At 40.9% G+C, this 17131-nt stretch overlaps 1 protein-coding gene across 9 annotated transcripts in view; it reads right to left on the bottom strand.

The window, feature by feature from the left end:
- The window catches only part of adgrl3.1 (adhesion G protein-coupled receptor L3.1), a 118533-nt gene that overhangs the window by 71439 nt on the left and 29963 nt on the right, over positions 1 to 17131 (bottom strand). For all 9 annotated transcript variants that reach the window (XM_026170822.1, XM_026170826.1, XM_026170827.1 and 6 more), the window contains exons 3-4: positions 15815 to 15982; positions 7700 to 7913 (exon numbers count right to left, since the gene is read on the bottom strand). In XM_026170822.1, the coding sequence (XP_026026607.1) occupies positions 7700 to 7913; positions 15815 to 15869 (269 nt within the window). In that variant the 5' untranslated portion in view covers positions 15870 to 15982. The remainder of the gene's footprint in view (positions 1 to 7699; positions 7914 to 15814; positions 15983 to 17131) is intronic.

The following is a 17131-nucleotide window of genomic DNA, read 5'->3' as shown; positions in this document are numbered from 1 at the left end:
GACAGTTGGGCCCCCAGGGTGCCGCAGGGCATCTCCTGTAGCCGTGGCGACTATGTTAGGGTGGTAGCACAAGCACAGACACTTTCATACACCAACATGCACACAAACACACATACACATTAAGTAGGACATTTCCAGATATGACCTCATTCAGTGGGAAGCAGGGTACAGTTAATGGAGGGAGGAGAGAAGAAGAGTGAACAGATTGAGACAGAGCAAGTCAGAGATAGATATCATAACAAGATATAATTGTTAATATCCTGGTGAGTCCACCTCTGCAAGAAATCTCACACCCAGAGAAGAAACACAGTCACAGTCTCAGTTTCTGTGGTGAAAAACTTCAATTTAGCATATTGTTTTTGGAGTTGGAATCACTGGGCTTTAGATTAATGTAATGTTTGGAGCATTTATTTATCTGCCCCTCTGTCACTATCTGTTCCAGCTCTCTCTTCTTATCCTTCAGCTTTTACAGAGATGGATTATATTCAAATGGAGAAGTAACATGACGTGCAGGTATGCCTGGAAAAAAGTGCCAGACTGCATGGCATAGTTTGCTGGTTAGAGAGTCTGAGACTGCAGCACACAGCTAACACTAGACTGCAGTCTGCGATTCAAGTGGTTTTCTATAATTCAGAGAGTCAAAGGAAAAGAACTTCAGAGGCTGCTTTAGAGTCTCCCACGTGTGTAGTTCAAGCTTGCTAGTGCATGCTCAATAACACATACGGACTCGTATGCAAATGCATACAGCTAAAGATGAACACACTCAGACATGTTCACACACAACCACATATTCAGTACATATGCACACAAATACATTCACATGCTACACTACTAGCCTGGAGCTTTGAAGGCTTAGATGCAGTTCTAAAGAGAAGGAGAAGTTGAGCAGGCTTAAGAACTAAGAAGAAACTCTCTATTTCTTTCTGAGCGCAGTATGTGTGTGGGCAAGAGAGAGAGAGAGTGTGAGTATGCATTTAACAGCTGCCACGTGCTTTCACATATGCATGTGCGTGCCTTCATCTGCATGTTAGTACGCAGTGGTGGTGTTAATATGTGTTTTTACAGCCATAGTGCACCTAGAATCTTTGGGGACACACTGAAGGATTCATCTGGAGACCTGGGTTGTCACTCTGGCCGTCAACCCCTAGCATCCTGGTTCAAAACAGGGACAAAATATAGAATTCACTATAAAAGACAGGAAACATGTAACCTATAAGGCTTTGCATTTTAGCCTCAACCTCATCTCTCCCCAGAGTTGAGGAAAGAAAAAAGCAAATGGAAAAACAGGAAAGCCAATGAAAGCTAAAACAGATGGTAAGTGAGAAAGGAAGAGTGACAGTGAGGGTGGGAAACAGGGGGTGAGAAGCAATTTGAGGAATGAGGAGAGAGTAGAAAAAAAATACCAAGAATGGAGTGACAAAAATTGAGATATCAAGAGGGTGACAGATGGGAGAATAATAAATGAAGCATGTTGTTATTTAACACATCCAAAAGAGACGGGGAACAGAGGAGAAGGGAGAACAACTCCCCACCCTTGTCTCTCTTGTCAAAGTGCCTTCCCTTTGTGTTGAGAGGCGTCTTCAATAGGCATGGAAAGGGAGAGAAAACGAGAGCAATCGAGAAAAAAAGAGGTGAGAGCGGGAAAAAAAGGCTGAAGGGCCAACAAGGTGACAAGGTGGGAAAGGTGGTATGGAGGTATCGAGGGAAAGCCTGTTTGAAGTCCAGAAGTAATTTTCTATCACGATAGCTGTGGCAGAGGCAACAAAACAGAGTTTGTGTGGCCGTGTGTAACGTCCACACATTCTTCACACTATCGACACTTGCAGCCTCAAGTGCGCGAATGCATGTGTGTGAGATTAAGAGGGAAAATCTGAGAGAATGTGCTGAAAGGTACTTGGTCCAATTCTGTAGCATCTCCAGAGAACTCATCAAGTCATTTTTATGTGAATAAATCACTATCCCTGAAGGCACTTCGGCATTTTGGCTCGCAGCTCTCTCCCGGTGTAGAACTGCACACTCAACCATCAAATGTCTCCTCATATAAGTCACTTGTGACACATATGCATGCAACCCAGCCACACCCTAGCACTAACCGGTACTGTGAAATTCATCCTGACATTTAGGAAAATAAGTATGAAGTGCAGTGCCAGTGGGGTGAGTCTAACAAAGAATGAAAAATTGAATTATACTCACAATGCCTTAATTTAATATCAAAGGTAAAACCTAAAAAAAGAAATAATTAAGCTGCAGAGACCTTAAAACAAAGGATTTTCAGTAGTCGTTTTCAAATAAAGGTGCCTCTGTTCAAACCCTGATAAAACAGAGTGAGTCACTGAACTGAGGCCACTGTATCACTAAAACAGATTAAGCGTAACTTTCATGGCCACGGCTTCGTTTCCCCTTCAACCCAGTGTATCCCAATGGGGAGATAATCTGGGAAATGCAGCGGTATCAGGTCCTTTCTAGGTTGCCTGAGAAGCCTTGTGAGACCCTCTGGAGATATGAGGCTTTGATATCAAGACCAATTATGTGGTATAGGCGCACACATCCACGCACACAAACATTAGCACACACACACACACATGCACACATTCACAAACACATACACACACTCATACATACACACTCATTGGCCTTGGAGAGTGGTGGAGAGGAAAACAAAGAGAGAATGTGATACTGAGGAAACACTGGGCAGGCGGAACATGCTCTGATTTTATCAGCCAGTTGAGCGGAGCTTGAAAGCCAGAGACGATACAGACATAGAGGCAATGAGAGAGTGGAAACAAGACAGGCTGAAACAGACTGAAGAAAATGGATGTGAGAGTATGGGAAGAGTTGAAAGTATATACATACACACATCCCCGGTCAAACTCGAAATTGAAGCCTTCAATGCCCGTTAACATGCAAAAACACACACAACGAACATGTGCATGAGCACACATTAAAAAATTCACTGTCAGCATTTATGCCAAACATGGACACACTGTATGCAAGAGCATATCCGAGCTTTGCAGAGTATTGTGCACGTAGACACAAAGGCTGACTCGCGGCATCTTGGAACTTGCAAACCGTTCACCACAAATATATGTGATAAACAGTTGTTTCCGGTCTGAGTCACCTCCACAGAGAATCCCTCAAGATTAAGTATGGCCTCTGGCTCTGCTAATTGGAGCTTAAAGTCTGGTGTAGCCCCTGGGCAGTGTATGCTGTGTGTGGTAGAAGCCATGTGTGTGTGAGCGCGCTTCCGTATAAATTATGGATGGAAAGGGCTGTAGGAAAGTGGCCACACAAGCTTCAGCTGCCAGAGCGAGAAGAGAGACCAAGCTAGGCCAAAGCAGTCGCAATGAGAGCACCACCACATGACACAGACAGGTGGTTTGATAGAGAAACAGAGCAGGGAGACGGACGGGGAAAGATGACAGCAATATTGAGATGGAAAAAAGATGAGAGAAAATAATAGGACAGCAAGAAAGAGAACTGAAAGTGAGATTAACACAGGACCTGGAAAATCCAGATACTAATGGTGACATTAATGAATTATTTATAGCCAGACATTCTCATTACAGAGCACGGTGCTTTCCCTTTATTGCTATTTTTGTCATGCTATCATTTGCCAACTAGCTTTAACTAACTACCTGCCAAATACAAAATATATGTAAAGTGCAGAGACCACAACAGCATTAAAAACCATTTCCGGTAAAATAAATCACAAGCTGGGTTCTCTTTTCTATTCTGCTACTCACCAAATAAATGTTAGGATAATCAGAGCAAAGTACCTGAACATGTTAGATGTTAACTAAAACAGCACTCACTCGTGTTAAGTATAGACTCAAGTGAGGAAAGGAGATATGAAAATCTATTATTATTATTTTGCAGCCCAAATATAAAATATTGTATTTTTCACAAACACAGAAAAAGTGGAAAAATCAGTTGTTAAAATTTACAAAGTAAAGAAAATTTGCTGAAGCCTTAATTTGTGAGCTCCATGTATTATGACATAAAATGCTGTATGGCATAATATATCATTATAATGTTTTTTTTAAACGATCCATATATTACAGCCTATTGTTCAATGATAATTTTCCATGGAGCAGACGCTGAGATTGCTGTGTTCCTTTCAGCACCCTCAGAGGAGGAGGCAGGCACACCAGAGAGATGTGCAGGAGAAGTGTCACCTGAGTCACTTCCATTGTCTGATAAGACTACACTGGTTTCTATAAATAATCTGTCACAATTGTCCTTTTCCCCCATTACAGTTTAGCAGTTCTGTCATTTTATGCCTCTGTTGTTTGGTGTAAACTTCTTGAAAGTGGGTAAATTCATAGTTAATTCAGAACTTGATGTATATATAGTGTATTGTGGGAAAAAACACAAGGGGGGATTTTGAGCATGGTGTGGTGGATCATTTTCCTGCTGCAGAACCCAAGTGCGCTTAAGCTTGAGGTCAACAGCAGATTGCCGGACATTCTCCTTCAGGATGTTTTGGTAGAAGCAGAATTCATGCTTCCATTAACTGCAACAAATCTTCCAGGTCCGCACTACCACCACCATATTTTACTGTTGGTTAGGGCTGCCACGATTAGTCGACTAGTCACGATTACGTCGACTATCAAAATCGTCGACGACTGATTTAATAGTCGACGCGTCGTTTGAAGCTTTGTAAGATCCCAAAAGACGCAGGAATAAGTAGTAGGATTTAAGAGTGTAATAACGGACTGAAACAGAAGATGGCAGCACTGCATGTACAAGGATGCCAGCTGCCGTTAAACCCCGAAGAAGAAGTAGCTCTGTCCCAGAATTCATAGCGCAGCCCAGCTCAGTTTCCAATAACGGCAGGAGCTAGTTAGTTTTAATATTACTCTTATTATTCTTTCTGGGTCACAAAATAAACGTTTAACATATTTTCAAGCGAGAATGTAACTGTGTAAACCTCAAATATCTGCTCAGTTTATCAAGATACCACATATTTTCAAAAGCGCTTCGACGTTTTCGGAGACGTCTGTTACCCACCAGCTCGATAGCTAGCCGGGGGCAAGGCTCACTAGAGCCCGTGAGAACACCGGACTCCCGGCAAATCGTTTTCAAACCCACCGCCGTCTTTCGCTACTCAGGTTAAACATATATAAGTCACTTAGATAACTTAAAAATGTTATTGTTTGGCTTTTTTTAGTATTTTATTTGTTCCTGAGTAAATCGGTTTGGCTGAGATTAAAGTTATAGTTTTTACACAGCTGAATAAACGTCAAGCAGACAACTGATTATCAGAAGTGTGAGAATATACTCCGGTGTCCCGTTATATTTTAGATAGCAAGGAGTTTATTAAACTTCACTGAAACAATCTGCAAATTTCATTAAAATTTAATAAACTATCATCTTAGCTTTATTTTTAGTTAGCACATACCTTAAACACTTCAAGCTGTAAGCTAATGATAGTTATACAAGAGCAGATGCAGGCTGGTGCGATAAGCTGTACATTTTACGTCCAATGGATGCACGATCTGATTAGTCGACTAATCGTAAAAATAATCGGTGACTAGTCGACTATCAAGATAATCGTTTGTGGGAGCCCTACTGTTGGTGCGAACTTCCTTTTCTGACATGCTGTGTTAGTTTTATGCCACATGTAACGGGACTCAAACCTCCCAAAAAAGTTCCGCGTTTCTCTCTTCAGTCCACAGAGTATTTTCAAAGATGTCTTGGGGATCATTAAGATTTTTTCTGGCAAATGTGAGACAAGTCTTTGTGTGACTGTTTTCTCCTTGAACTCTCCAATGGGGGGTATTTTTCCCAGTAACTTTCTTATTGTTGAATAAGAAACTCTGACCTTTTGTGACCTCTTGGATGAGTTGTCGCTGCGCTTTGGGGGTCTTTTTGGTTGACCAGCGACTCCTGGGAACCACTGTTCCATATTTTCGCCATTTGTGGATAATGGCTCTCACTGTGGTTTGCTGGAGTCCCAAAGCCTTCAAAATTGCTTGGTAACCCTTTCCAGATTGATAGATGTCAGTGACTTTGTTTCTCATCTCTTTCAATTGTGACATGTTGTGCTGCATTTCTCAGTCTGCTTCAGTTTGTCAGACAGGTTCTGTTTAAGTGATTACAGGCAGTAATCAGGCCTTAAAGTGGGAGGGAAACTTAGTGTTGTAAAAGACATGGTTAATCACAGTTTATTCATGATTTAACAAGGTGGGGGCAATCAAGTTTTCACACAGGGCCATACCCCTAATGATAAAGCCCTTGATTTAAAAACTGCATTTTGTGTTTACTTTTGTTATCTTTGTGCAGGGATGGGTACCGGTTCTGACATAAACGGTAGTAACCAGACCGAAAAGCAGCGCACATTTCGGTGCTTTATTTCGGTGCTTTTTTTTCCTGAGATGACATACACTTTGAATTCTAGCCAATCATTTTACGTTTCCGAGGATAGTAGGCGGGTCCAGGTATGTACGTTCTTTTAGAGCAGAGCTACAGATTAAAAATGCCCAAGGCAAAGCGGTCAAAAGTCTGGCTGTACTTTACAGCAAAATATGCAAACTCAGCAGCCTGCAACAAGTGCTTTAAGCTGATACTGTGATACTGTCAAAGGAGGTAACACCTGAAATCCGATGAAACACCTGGCGACGCATAGCGGGGTTTTTTTAAAGCCGAGAAATGCGCCGTATTTGATAGCTTGCTGCGAGACCTCACATCGAGCACATCTACTGCGGGTGGGTTGCCTGTTATCGGACCTGGAGTTAGCAACATCCCCCAAGAACCCGAAGAGGAGAGTGCTGGCCCCTAGCCCTGCCAGTGTAGCAGAAATGATGAGGATGATGATGGCAGCAGCAGCCGTTCTTCTCTGCGTGAGTAGCTTAATGTTGTTCGTGTGTAATTTACGTTGAGTAGGCTAACCACGTTATTACATTAATGCATGTAAGGTGAACTAGCAAACACCGTCGTAGTTACATGCGGCTGCCTTCTTGTTTGATGGCAGATACTCCCTTCAACCTGGCCAAAAAGGCTAAAATGACCAAAGAATAAGTGGAAAACAGTTAAACATGAGAGGTTTTTGGACAAAGTTTGTGTTTTTTCCATTGTTTAAGCACTGCTTCCAGCCAAGAGTGATACCATATATGCCCTATAGCTGCAGAAAAGGCTAACATTGTTATCTTTTTACAAAAAAAACCAGCTGAACATGAGAGGTTTTCAGACCAATTTTGTGTTCTCCATTCTTTAAGCACCGGTTTGAGCACCGGTTTGAGCACCGTTTAAGCACCGGCACCGTTTCAAAAGTACCTGTTTGGCACCGGTATCGGATAAAACCTAAACGATACCCATCCCTATCTTTGTGTAATATTTACATTTGTTGATCTGATGATCTGAAACATTTAAGTGTGACAAACATATAAAAAATCGAAAATCAGGAAGGGGGCAAAGACTTTTTCATACCACTGTACTTAATGAGGATCAATACACCTACTAAAGATAGGATCTCTGGGGTTTAGAGTAAGTAAAGCAATTCAGACTGTTCCTGTCTTGGCTCTGTCTTTGTGCCATGAGTCAGCCTTCAACACGCACCAAAAGGATACCATGGGACAAACTTAATTAACAAAGCAACACAAAGAATTAATTATGTTCACTGTGGTTGTCAGTTTTGGTTTTACAGTTCTTAGAAAATGACACATCACACATTCACTCAAACACGTACATACAAACTGACCTGAGTGACATGATCTTGTATGCATCAGGCAGGTAGCACCGCGTGTTTTCCATCTGGACGGGGTCCGAGTCGCAGATCTTGTCATCAGTGCGGCCGTAGTTGGCACTTTCAATCATGATGACATCTGTGCCTGGGCAGCGTAACTCAATGGGGTAGGACTCACAGGACAGCTCCCTGCGGACTACTGCCATGGGGATGGGGGCACGGCCATAAACTGGACAGAAAGACATATGTATTGATATTAAGTCTTTGTTTGGTGAAATACTCCAGACGTTTTGGTAGAGCCATCTTTAATTTACTTGGACTGCAAGGCCTGAATTATTCAAGAATAGGCTGTGTTCAACTGAATTGCATTTGTACCCTTGTCATATAGACGTAATTATTCAGACTATATGAAAACAATAGCATAACAAAAGACTTCTTATAAGGGCACGTCCACTGTCGCGAGTGAACTGACTTGGTAATTAGTGCTTTGCAGTTAGCAGTATTGGACATCATTCTAGATAGAGAGTAATTGCCTGGCAATTTCAACAGATATTTAGTGCTGCAGATAATATTCAAAGATGGCAATGCCTAATTATTCTCACAAGTTGCAAATGTGATGCAAACATCCACTACGACTGTACTGTAATAGGGAACATGTCATTAATTTCAATGAGTCTGAAGTTACTGAACATTCCTGATATTTTTTTTACTTCACTGGCGGACGCTTTTGTGCCACACAACTCCCTTTCATCTAAAAACAAAATGAGCAAAAATCAGAAGAAAGGCAAACTCTTCCCATCAAAAGTATTCTTAACAGTGTCATGATTTTGGATTCTTCTTGTTATCGCGATTCCATCACTTCTTTTATTTTAATCCTTGCTTCCTGTGGATTCCAGTTAGTCCCCGCCAGCCAGCCCCCCAATGCCACACAAATAGTTTAAAAAAAGTTTTCTCCTTGCTCATAAGCATTTGGACTTTTCTCCCCTTTCTCTCATTCTTTATTTTCATGTCCTGCCAAAACACCTTATACATACCTCCATGTGACTGAAGCTATTACATAGAAGTGCAGTGACAATAATGGTGTGGTTCTGGGTGTTTGTGTCGCATGGATTATTCTTCTGAGGTGCTCAATTGTATTGCCCATGTCTGAATCCACCTAACCTTTCCATAATAATAATGCAGATTTTATTACACACACACACACACACACACACACACACACACACACACACACACACACACACACACACACACACACACACACACACACACACACATATATATATAGCACTGCCCATCTAGACCATCTGAGAATTTTTGCTATACAGGGTGCAATAGACATATTATGCATTTCCCACTTGAATAAACTAATAACATTTATTAAATCTACACAAAACTAATGTGGAAGCTTGCCAGACCCAGCGCTCTTTTTGGAAGAACATATCCTGTCAAATCATTTCTTAAAAGCAGAGAAACAAGCACATGTATACACACATGAATGTACGGACACAAAAGCAATTAAAAAGACACAGACATACAACATCTGTGTAAAGTGAGGCAACGCTCCCTGTCATGGTAACCATAGTAACCCCGTCCACCCTCCCTTGGCTCTCTCATTGGTTAGAGAAGCGTCATGGTTACACAAATGCAGCAAAGAATCTGAATGAGCTCAATGACACTGTGCCCGGGCTCAACTTAATACTGCCCTTCACCACATCACAGACACACAAGCACGGAAGCACACGCACACACACACACACACACACACGCACTCATGCATACAAATGCTCGGAGTGATGGAATGTAGAGGTGGAAATTCACAGCCAGCCAATATCAGTGTGGTGTTGGTACCTGAGGGAAAAACATTGATAATGGCAGGAGGTAGCTTAGAGATAAGACTGATATATAAGTGGCATTTACTGAAAATGTCTTCTCTAATGAACAGACACATGCACACACACGTATGTATACCACTGCAGGCTATGATTAGACCTTAAGCACACATTCAGACAGGATGTGTGTCTCCAAAGTAGCTGAGGATTTAACAGGGCATCATGCAGTTTTGTCTGTGTAAGCAGGGGGTCTTAGTGCACTGGGTCATTACTGTGTGAAAGTAAGTGTCAGTTTATTAGTTTTTCAATGGCTGCATCATGACTCTGTGAGCATGAATATAAATTCTGAAGTGAGGGTTAATTGGAGCATGCGGGGATCAATAAACAGCATCGTAAGGCAGCTGTCTAGACTAGCATTGGATCAGATGTCTTACAGTGTTGCCTTACAGGGTCCCCTTTGGGTATGAAGCAAGCATTATGACACAAACTCACACACACACTATTCAAATGAGGGGTCTATCTGTATTCCCATTAAAAGCCACTCTGCCTTTGTAAGCAGGAGTAAATGAACTGACTCGTACATGCCATCCTGTCTCGTCTGTCACATTTTAATTTATCTTATTATATCAGCTGCCTCACCTATAAAGCTGCTGTGCTTAACCCATCTCCAAAGGACCCTCTACACATATTTCTGTCACCTGATACACATGCATTCACTCGCACACACACACTATGCGCACATATTTAGCTGTCTGTCTTTGACTACATGTAATAATGTGTGAGCTGGCAAGTCCATGTTAATGTGTCTGTCATTAGTTGTGTAAGTGGTGACAGAAACTTGGCAGCAACAGACAGTATGGACAGTCTTATTCAGACACTCTTATTGCCTCGGGGGGCTGAAACAAAAGGATATTGATTTTTACATTTGGGCCAAGAACAAGAGAGTGGCGAAAGAGGTGGATAGATGGAAAGAAGGAATGGGTGAAAGGAAAGAGGAGAGAGATTTAAAAGGTGATCTCTCACTTGAACTGCCAAAGCTTTTGGCCAATGCTGATGTCTTAAATGTGGGGTGCTTTGAGTTACAGGGAAAACAACTTATTTTAAGTGCATAAGATATTCTAAAGGTTAAGGCTAGCAGTACCCTCATTGTTTTATCAATATATATATAGTAGAGCTGGGCGATATGAGATTTTTTCATATCACGATATGTTTTTTTCATTTCAGGCGATAACGATATCTATCACGATATAAGCCAAATAACTATATTTGTAAGATTTAAATGTGCCGTTGCTCACAAGTAAAATGTGAAATAATCAGCAGCTTGTTTTTAAATATTTATTTCCCATAATAAGTTCAACAGGGTAGATGTACTTAAGGAACATGAGACTTTTTCAGATAAATAAAGGCAAATATTGCAAACTACACAAAAGGCAGCCGCTAAAGCGTTTAAGTTTCAAAATAGAACAAACGAAACAGACTAAATTGTCAATTCCACTTAGAAATAAAATATTAATTCTAAAAATAAATCTTAGTTTGCTTTACAGAAGAACAGACAAAACTGACTAACTTTTGTCAATATCAAGTAAACTGAGAACTAAAAGGAAATTCTCAATCTCTCCTTGTTGTATAGCTTAGCTTTTCAAACAGTTGTAACAGTTACTTTAGTCTGACAAAAGCCGAATGACGAATTAGCGCTTCCAGTCAGAGACTGAGGCTACGTCCACACGTACACGGGTATTTTTGAAAACGGAGATTTTCCGTTTTCGTTTTAAAAAATAATCCCGTCCACACATAAAGGGAGAAATGAAAGAAAACGCTGCTATGAACATGCCAAAGCAGCAGGTGGCGCTAGATTCCTAACCGTGCAGAAATGTTGGCCAATCAGAAGTCTAGAAGCCTCGGTGGGAAAAAGTAAACAAAGCTGGGGCATAGAAGCAGAACCGAGTCGTATGTGTGGAGGGACAGTAACTGTGTGTATATGTAAGCATTTAAACACTGCAGAGAGTAGAATTAACAGTATTGTAGAAATTCATTTCACCGAAACAATAACGTGGCGCACAGTGTGACGCATGCACCAGTTTATTGTATTTCCAGACTTGCTTTCGGCACAATTTACAGTGCACGCTACTCTGTTTTTTGTCAGACTTGAAATAGCCGAAATACCTTCACACTATGGAACTTCTATGGCTCTTCCGTTCGACAATCTCTCCGGCATTGGAACCATCATCTGTTTTCTCTTCGGTCACGCTCGGTTGATTTTTCTAGTCGGCACACTCATTTCCTCCATTATGCCCTGGCTCCATTACCCGCTGGCTGCTTCCCAAACAAACACACGTGCGGCTTGGCACTTATGCTGTACGTAACAAGTCACGCGACGTGACGCTGCGGCTGTGATTGGTTCGGCTCTGCGCTACTGAATTTGGATCGGCTGACCTTTTTTTTTTTTTTTTTTTTTTTTTAAGAGGACAAGAGCGGCGAGGTCTATCGCGATAGCTTAATTTCTCTATCGAGTAAAAGTTATATCGCGATACATATCGTTATCGTTCTATCGCCCAGCTCTAATATATAGATATATTCATATATCTATCTATATATATCTATATCTTAGCTTGATCATTGTCAACCACCAGGGGGTGTATCCCATTTTGACCTCAGTAACCTCCAGCCATATTTGGCACAGATGTTCCTGTATACTATGTCAGCCGCTTGGTTATGGGGTCCCATGTATGTCCTGCCTGCTAGCATCTCACACCCTGTTATGTGCTGGATTATCTCGGGGCATCTTTGCACAGCCTGCACCTGGGATCTTGCCTGGTGTGGTAGACCCCAGCCTCCATCAATCTTGCGCTTGGAGCTTGTGTCTGTGCTGCCACAATTAGTGCCTCCATGCTGTCTTTCAGTCCAGCTTTGTCTAGCCATTTAGGATTTTTTAATATCACACCCTTCTTCTACCTGCCAGTGAGACCATGGCATGCAGTAGCGTGTCCATCCATGATGCTTCCTCTTCTTATGCCTCTTCTTTCTTGGGTTTCTGCTGCCTGAGGTATTTACTAAGCACATGATCAGTTGTGGCCATCTGTCTGTGTGCTAATGGATCTTTGTTCTTTCTTTCCTGGATAGTGTTTCTGACACTCACTAGTCCTCAGCCTCCTTCTTTCCGCTTAGTGTACTCTTCTGGGGTTCCATGGCGATCAGGCCTTTTCAGCCTCCGGTTAGCCATTCCGGGTACACCTCATCCATTAGCAACTGGTTAATTTGTGCTTCCAGGGGCTCACAAAATGAAGTAAATCCTTGAGCCAGTAGGTGTGGATCATGCCAGAGTCTGGTGCTGTTTATTTTTCTTGGATGGTGACTAGTGAACCCAGAAGACCGACAGATACAGATTGGTTACCTAAATGGAGATGACATAAATGATGACACTGCCGCGGACTGCCAATAATTCATACTCAGCTAATCCCAACCAGCCACACCTTTACCTGTGAAGCACAAGAGTATAACTTGGATGGTTCAGTGGAGAACACTTGGTTTATTCTCCCAGCTTCTGGTATAACTGTTCAAGCTAATTGCTTTAAAAGGTATACCAGAAGCCATCACACTTCATCACTCCTTCCTGCAGATAGTTGGCTAACGTCCCTTTGTTCTGCCTTGATCTTGGCCACAAGTCTTTTTCTCCATGGAAGATACCGCTCCTTGTGGCTGTTGTTAATCTTATAGAGTTATAGGTTCCCAGCTTAGCCATGGTCTTCTGTTTCAGGTCAGCTGCCCTTGCATTTAATCTACCAGTTGTTTTCAGGACTTGGTGCCCAGTCTTGGAGAGTGGGGATGATGACATTCCCCCTCAGACCTGACGTCTTTGTGTTGTAGGTCACTCAATGTGTTGTACCTCAGTCTCTAGTTGCAACAGCAGTTGCTTTTTGCAGATGTTGATGATGTTGCAGCTAATGATTCGAAGCATACTGCATCATCTGTCAAATATGGTGGAGGGTTAGGCATGAGCATGTATGACTGCCAGTGGAATTGGGTCACTACTGTTTACTGATAGTGTGATAGCTTATAGAAGTAGCAGGGTGAATTCTGAAGTGTACAGGCCTAGACCCTCTGCTCAGAATAAGCCAAATTCTGCAAAACTGATTAGACAGAGCTTCACAGTGCAAATGCTTCACACACAAGTTCCTTAAAGGAAATAAACTGGATGTTCTTCAGTCAGTCACCTCCACCCAATAGAGCGTATAAAAAACCCGTAAAACCCTGCCAAAAAAAAAAATCCAAAAAACAAACAAACAAAAAAAACCAACCAAAATAATTCCCAGATTCACGTTTAAATGTCTTTTTGTTTGAACAATCCTAAAATAATATGGGTCTGTGGAGAAGACTGAGTGGTTGCTGTTGTGTGCCCTCAAGCTGGTGTCCTTGTTTCAGCTGTACAGGTTTCCTCACAAAGCAAAAGGAACATACTTTGCATACATCAACTCATTCTTTAGACATCGATGCAAATATATTTAACTGAAACTCATCTCTTCCTGCAAAACCAAGCCCTTGGTGTTTATATGCCTGACTATAAGCACTCCCTGTGTGCCTTTTAATTGCATCCATTAGTGTTTAGGTGGGATTTCTGGCAACGTTGGTGCAAGTACATGCTTGATGGTGTGTTTGTGTGTGTGGTCCAGGAATCACTTGCTGTAGAGACCTACATCTATTTAAAATGTGGATACATATGAGTGTTTGTGCGTGAGTGCATGTTACAAAGTTACACAATGTGAGTGACAGGAGCTATTAATAGGACCGAGTTCCCAGAGCTCCCTCTCAGAGTCTTTTAAACCTATAGTCATGTAGGAAAGGAGGAAATATAAAGTTGACCTACTGGACTGCATCTGCACTGAACATTTTGTACGTGTGAAAAATTTCTGTGTGTGCAATAAAATGGTGCCCTGAGTTTTGATTCTTATTTTTGGTTTTATTGTTATTCTTTCTTATGCTCATATTTTCATGGTGTCCTCATTGTCTCCCCATCTTGCCCATCTCTGTCTGGTCTATGTGTTTACACATTTGTCCTACTGGTTTCCACTTACTGTCTTATTTTGGTAATTGCTTTTTCTTGTGTGTCTCCTGTGCCTTTGCCTCTTCACTCCTTTATGATTGTCTGCGCTATCCTGATTAGTTTCACTCTTGTTTTATATATCTTTACTTGTCTATTTTTCATGCATTCATTATTTCAAGTCTGGACAATCTTAATTCATTATTATCAGGTGTCAGGGAATAGACAGAGAGACCACGTTTCCTCTGTATTAGCATCTCTTCATTTGCTCCCTGTTAAATCCAGAACTGAATTTAAAATCTTTCTCCTCACACACAAACTCTCGAATAATCAGACCCCATCATATGTTAAAGACTCATAGTATCATATTATCCTAACAGAGTGCTTCACTCTCAGACGGTGCTTACTTCTGGTTCCTAGACATTTTAAAAGTAGAATGGGAGGCAGAGCCTTCAGCTATCAGGTCCCTCTCCTGTCAAACTAACTCCCAGTTTGGATTGGGGAGACCTACGCTCTTTCTACTCTACTCATCACGTTCATTTTTGATAAGCTTATAGCACGGTTCTGCTGGAGGTTTCTTCCAGTTAAGAGGGAGTTTCTCATTCCCACCATTGCAAACTAATTGCTCATATGGGGTCCTTTGATTGTTAAGGTTCTCTCATGAATACTGCAAGGTCTTTACCTTATAATATAAAGTGCCTTGAGCCATCTCTTGCTGTCATGTGGTGCTTTATAAGTAAACTTGAATTGAACAGTTGCCACCTTGCTTTGTAATCAGCCCATGCTGTATGTAGTCTTGTGCATCCCTTTGTTGGTTTGTCTGTTTATCCGCTGTGTGTCGGCCTCCTTTATCCCATCTGTGTTGTTTCAAGACTCATTTGTATCCTTGCTTTTTTGTGCCTGCTGAGTAACAGCTCTTTGCAACAAATGCTATTTGTTTTTTGAAAGAAGTCCAGCAATAAGCCTTTATTTTAGCAGACAATTGTGACTGTTATAAAATTAACTAACATTACCTATTGCTCTTATCAATACAGTTATTAAAAACGCAGACTATAGCTTAAAATAATCAACAGCTGTTTTATGACCAAAACGTTTTTCTTGCTTTTGCCAAATGGACTTTAGTCACATAGATATTTGACTGAAAATCTTTAATGTAGCAATAGTAATAATTGAGCAATACAACACATTTCAATTAACAAATTAAATGTAGTTTTTTTTCTCCTTTTTTGGTTAGGGCAGTGCAATGAGTAGTGTGTCCCTTACCAATGGCTATGGGGGAAAAGAAGGTTGAGATCAAGAGCAGGCATCTGGTCCACATGACGTCTGAGGATGACCTGGAAGTAGATATGGAGGTACTTCCTGCTGAGCCCAGACGGTCTTGTGGCGAGCTGTTTATATGTCACAGCTCAGTCTTCCTGTCACCATACAGACCTGGGAATTGATACACAGAGAGAATCTGCTCACTTGGTTTGCCATACGTATACACATTAGGATGCTTTATGTAGGCCGCAATACACAGATTTACTAACTATTCCAAAATATGATCTTTTTCTTATTTTTTTTTCTTTCTAACAACAAATAAACAAGTAAACAACAACTGACAAAGTTTATCCAGCAAAGAAGCAGATTTTCCTCAAAACATTTAACTGATTTATAGTGGATGGACATTTTAACAAACTTCAAAATAACAAAAATCATTTCCTTAAACAATAATGAGAGAAAGAAAGAGAGGACTAAATGACCAACACTTGTACCTCAATCATATTTTCAGAAAATTAAAAAAAAAAGTCAAAGAAGACCAATTTTAAGTGGATTTGCCTGCTAGGTAAGTAAATGATATTCTGCAGACACACAGAGAGGACCTACAAGCACATAAAACTACAAGATTATGGATTATGAATGTATAAAAACACTTTGATAACATTTATTGTATAGTTTTTTATTATTAATCTCTGTCTCTCTTCCACGGCATGTCTTTGTCCTGTCATCCTCCCCTCACCCCCAACTGGTCACAGAGATGAGCCTTGTTCTGCAAACCAATTTCTTCCTTATAAAATTGAGTTTTTCCTTCCCACTGTCTCCAAAGCGTTTGCTCATACAGGGTCATATGATTGTTGGGATTTTCTCTTTATTATTTTATTACAATGGAAAGTGGCTTGCGGCAACTGTTGTTGTGATTTGGTGCTGTATAATTAGACTGAATTGAATTCAATTAAATTAAATAGCTTAGGGAGTTAAAAACTTCTGTCCAATTTGTGATTATTTTTAAGATCTGCAAATTAATATATTCTTCATTAGGTCATACTAAATATCTCATCTGCTTTAAAAGATTCTAAAGGAATTAAAATCACATTTTTAAGCTAAAAAAAAGCCATGACAGTGTGTTAAACACAACAAGAACAGAATAATTTGTGCAAATCCATATTTCACATGGCAACAAACCATATCCCGATTAATCCATACACAACACAAATCTGCCTGGAAAATGCAAGACTAATGTTATATGCAGACCTTGTCTAAAAGAAATAGTAAAATAATACAATGGTGCTTAATGTTTGCATAATGATGCTTTTATTAGGA

Source organism: Astatotilapia calliptera, chromosome 6 (assembly GCF_900246225.1).
Source record: "Astatotilapia calliptera chromosome 6, fAstCal1.2, whole genome shotgun sequence".
NCBI classification, from domain to species: domain Eukaryota; kingdom Metazoa; phylum Chordata; class Actinopteri; order Cichliformes; family Cichlidae; genus Astatotilapia; species Astatotilapia calliptera.
The sequence above is the reverse complement of the archived record's forward strand: the minus strand, read 5'-3'. Positions and strand labels throughout refer to the sequence as shown.